At 41.4% G+C, this 4311-nt stretch overlaps 1 protein-coding gene across 1 annotated transcript; it reads right to left on the bottom strand.

Annotated features, from left to right (window-relative positions):
* Positions 1-420: 420 nt before the first annotated feature.
* On the bottom strand, positions 421-1642 carry LOC147640525 (uncharacterized). Its single transcript, XM_086823793.1, has 2 exons — positions 1066-1642; positions 421-949 (listed from the first exon to the last, which is right to left on the bottom strand). Exons 1-2 carry the CDS (start codon positions 1639-1641, stop codon positions 665-667), a joined length of 861 nt encoding a protein of 286 aa, XP_086679919.1. The 5' UTR covers position 1642; the 3' UTR covers positions 421-664.
* Positions 1643-4311: the final 2669 nt, after the last annotated feature.

Genomic DNA, 4311 nt, shown 5'->3' on the forward strand with positions numbered 1-4311 from the left:
ATCTTGGATGTCTCCTAACAGGGCTCTTCTATATTCTCCTAATGGTCTCGTGTACATACATCACCGTGGCACACTCCATCACAACCATCAATCAAATTCTCAAATGTCTTCCCAATGAAGCCGGAATCCAACATGGTTTGCTTGTAACATCACTAGGTTTAAACTCCACCTTGAGTCCATGATGGATACAATATATGAAAGAGAGGAGTGGAGGGAGAGAGAGAGAGAGAGAGAGAGAGAGATGTTGGATCCTGTATAGAGAAGGAGCAAAGAGAAAGAGAGAGACAAAAAAGAAGAGCAGAGAGAAAGAGAGAGAGGTGGTGAAGGTACAACTACATGTACACTAGCCTACAATACTATATGTAGAGTCTTTGAAATTAAGACTGTAATTCACATGGGTATAACACTTGTAGCATCACACTTTATGTTGCTAAATAACAAGCATTTATTTTTATTTTTATTTTTTTGTCATTACGATATACAGGTCGGCAAAGTTGGGAACGTTAAACACTCGCATAAAAAGACAGGTACTCCGCTTCATTCACTTGCCTTTCTCAATGGATCTGATATCCAAGGTGAAGTCTTCTCGGCAGCCCCTTCTGTGCCGTTTCTTCTCTACTCAACAAAGATTGCAGGTGCAAGACTGTTTGAAAACAACGGACTTTTAAGGCATACAAGCTGGGTAGCGCCTTTGGCACAGTGTCATCAAACGCTTCACAGACTGCAAGTACTTTCTAGTCGTCTCATCATTCATGATGTGAGCCACACTGTTTGTGTAAATCTTCTCTCTTGCCGAGCGTTCATGAATGCCAACCATAGTCACGCCAATGGGCCAAGGTGCATTACCAATAGCAAGTTTGATGTACTCATCCATGGCAGATAGGTAGTCTCTTTCCATGCAGCGATTCACCACAATCAGCAAAACTTGCCTGATATCATCTGGTACTACCTGCCCACATAAACCACCTGCTCTTAGCACACCCTATATTTCATGGATTGCCTTTATATTAAAAGGATGCCCAAATAGAAGAAGAAGAAGAAGAAGAAGAAAAAAAGACAACATACCCTCTTTCTACACATCCTGAAGAGCGGATTCAAGTGCCGCGCACACTGCCTGAAGGTAGCAACACTCGACTTTCCCCTGCTGCTGCGTTTCTCAGCATCGGGGAGATCCTCGAGCTCCTGCTGCCACTCCTGCAGGAGCCTCTTCAAGAACACCAGGATCTTGTCCTCATCACACAGGTCCTCGAAATCGGTCCTCATCCTCTCGGTGTCCTCATCGTCTTGGTCCTCGCCGAAGAGGGTGATGAGGTGCTCATGGTAGCGCAGGCGCCGCCCGGGCAGGACCGGATCGTCCTTCAAGTCCACCGCCGGCCGCCCGATGGAGGCGGAGCCTTCCGACGCCGCCGACGGAATCCTCCACTTAGCCGCCGCCCGCTTCTGCAGCTCCTTCCTTTCCTGCTCCCGATTTCGCTCCAATTGCCTCTGTCCGATCTCCCACCGCCTCACGTACTTCCGCCCCCCAAAATCCTCCGACAGCGCCTTGCGCTTGCGCTCAATCTCGAGCTTCAGCGCTTCCATGGCCCGCCACTGCCAGCACTGATCCGCGATCGCTGATTTTATTCTAGAAGAAGAAAGCATGCAACAGCTATGGAGGGTATAGTTAAACAAAAGCAACACACAATTTTTATAGTTAACAAAAGCAACTATTTTAACAATAGTTAAACATAAAATAGCTTTAAGCGACGTTATGAAAAGCATAGAGGACGTAAAGGGACGTAAAGGGCAATCAGTTTCGTTTTCCCTATTGTTGTTTGGTCCTTGGAAGGCTTGTGGAGAGGAGAAAGCTATTTGGAGAGATGGCAAGGACCACATACGTAAAGGGGTGGATGGTGGTACCAAGGAGATTGAAGGTGTTTGTGGTCGTGGAATTTGGAAATTCTAGGTTGGATTCATTTGTGACGCCTCTATTACCATGGCTGTGAGAAAGTGAATTCTAAGTTCTTTTTTAGCTCTCTTTTTTCAATGTGTTTTTGCAAAATGTTGTTTTTTAAAGCTTTAACACATCATTGCCACTCCAATCAACATACAGAAAACATATATAGTGAAAATCTGATGTCTATGTGTTGATGGACTTACATATAGTGTTATAAGAGATTGCTCATTGCAAGGGATTTTTTCCCCCGAAAAACAAAGATCAATTGAACTTGAGACAACCTCTTTCAAGCATCAAAGCATGTCTCATAAACAAAACAAAAAAAGAAAAGAAGTAAATGCTCCCAAGAAATGGCACTTTCCTTCATTCTTGGAATTTTTTGGAGAGGAAGTGTGCCAACTCTCCTTTCACATAAATTTATGATTATAATAGTCATGTATTGAATATTATATAAACACATGTATTAGTGTGCTCATAGTCAATCTTTTGATACAAAAGTGCAAAACTCACGACCCTGGCACATTCCATGAATCACAAATATCAACCACTTAAATCTATACCATTATGATTTCAAAAACCAACACACGAAAGGAGAGAAACCAAGGATTATATAATACATGTGTTAGCTTTTGATGAGTGGTAATGTGGTATCTTTATGCAAGTAGCACAAGGGCAAGAAATCAAAGCTTGTTTGAAACATAAGTACACAATTCTTGAACTTTAAACTTATAGACATTGTTTTGTGAGAATAGATGGATTGTGTTAATGGACTCGCTACTCAGTGTTGTCTTTTAGTGGTTCATGTGTGTAAGTTTGTTTATTTTGTGTTGTGTTTCAACACAAACCAATTGACTTCATGTGTGGATTTTTGGATGACAAATACGTGTTCATATTACATTTCACGTGATGCCTATGCATTCTTGTTTTTTGTTTGAGTGTTTGAGAGACACATGGAGAGGTGGTTGAACTTGAGCATAGAAACATAAGTACACGACTCTTGGATGCAAAGTATATGCATTCTAAAAACACAAAGATTTTAATAGGTGGTTGAACTTGACCAAAGAAACATGAGTATACAACTCTTGAATGCAAAGTGTATGCATTCTAAAAACACAAAGAATTTGATAGTTTCAGTTATAGGGGGGAGTGCACAAGTTGCTCACGAATAGTCAAACCCTTAAGTCCGACAAGTGCTAAACCGATGTGCAGTTATCCTTACTTGATTATACAATTAGAGAATAGTAGGATGTACATCAAAGTGCCAAAATAGCTGTAACCGTCTTATCGAAGGGCTGAAAGGGGCCACAGATAAACAAAACCAACAACATAAAATAACTTTGAGCAACAAAGTGTATGCATTCTAAAAACACAAAGAATTTGATAGTTTCAGTTATAGGGGGGAGTGCATAAGTTGCTCACGAATAGTCAAACCCTTAAGTCCGACAAGTGCTAAAACCGATGTGCAGTTATCCTTACTTGATTATACAATTAGAGAATAGTAGAATGTACATCAAAGTGCCAAAATAGCTGTAACCGTCTTATCGAAGGGCTGAAAGGGGCCACAGATAAACAAAACCAACAACATAAAATAACTTTGAGCAACATCATGAAAAGCAGCAATTAGTTTCATTTTCTGTATTATTGTTTGGCACTTGGAAGGCTTGTGGAGAGGAGAAAGCTATTTGGAGAGATGGCAGGGACTACATGCGTGAAAGGGGTGCTGGGATAGGATGCAAGCCGTGTTGAAGTTATGGCAAGAGGAGAGGCAATGGCTAGCTGTTGTGGAGAGGAAATGGCTCGCTGGTTAGAGAGGCGCATTGCCATACTGGTGGGTCATGTAGGGGTATTGGTTGTGGCCTACCATCCTACAAGTCATCTAAGTATATACAAGCTCTCTAGGTTGGATACCATTAGGCTTGCATTAGTTGCCAGGTCATTCATGTGGAGAGGTGAAAGAAGTGGCAATTATGGAAGAAATTGATCGAAAGATTTGTTGGCCTTGTGGAGTGGCCGATTGGAAGGCAACTAATGGTTTGAGCCAGATTTTGTATAACACACTCCAACACCTACCACTCCTGCAAGACAAGGGTATGATAGTGATAGCAAGGATATTGAAGGTGTTTTTGGAGGTGGATTTTGAGAATTTTAGGTTGGATTCATTTGTGAGTCCTCATGTGTGTCTTTATTACAGAAGCACCATGGCGATGAGAAAGTGAATTCTAAGCTCTCATGCATTCATGTGCACTGCCTTTTTTAGCTCTCTTTTTTTAACATATTTTGCAAGGTTTTTTTAAATGTTATTTTTAAAGGCTTTAACGCATCATTGACACTCTTGTACATAGTTTCCAATCGACAAACGGAAAATAAATATGATG

This window comes from Cibotium barometz, chromosome 3, assembly GCF_041138505.1.
Source record: "Cibotium barometz isolate CiBa-2024 chromosome 3, ASM4113850v1, whole genome shotgun sequence".
In the NCBI taxonomy this organism is placed as follows: Eukaryota; Viridiplantae; Streptophyta; class Polypodiopsida; order Cyatheales; family Cibotiaceae; genus Cibotium; species Cibotium barometz.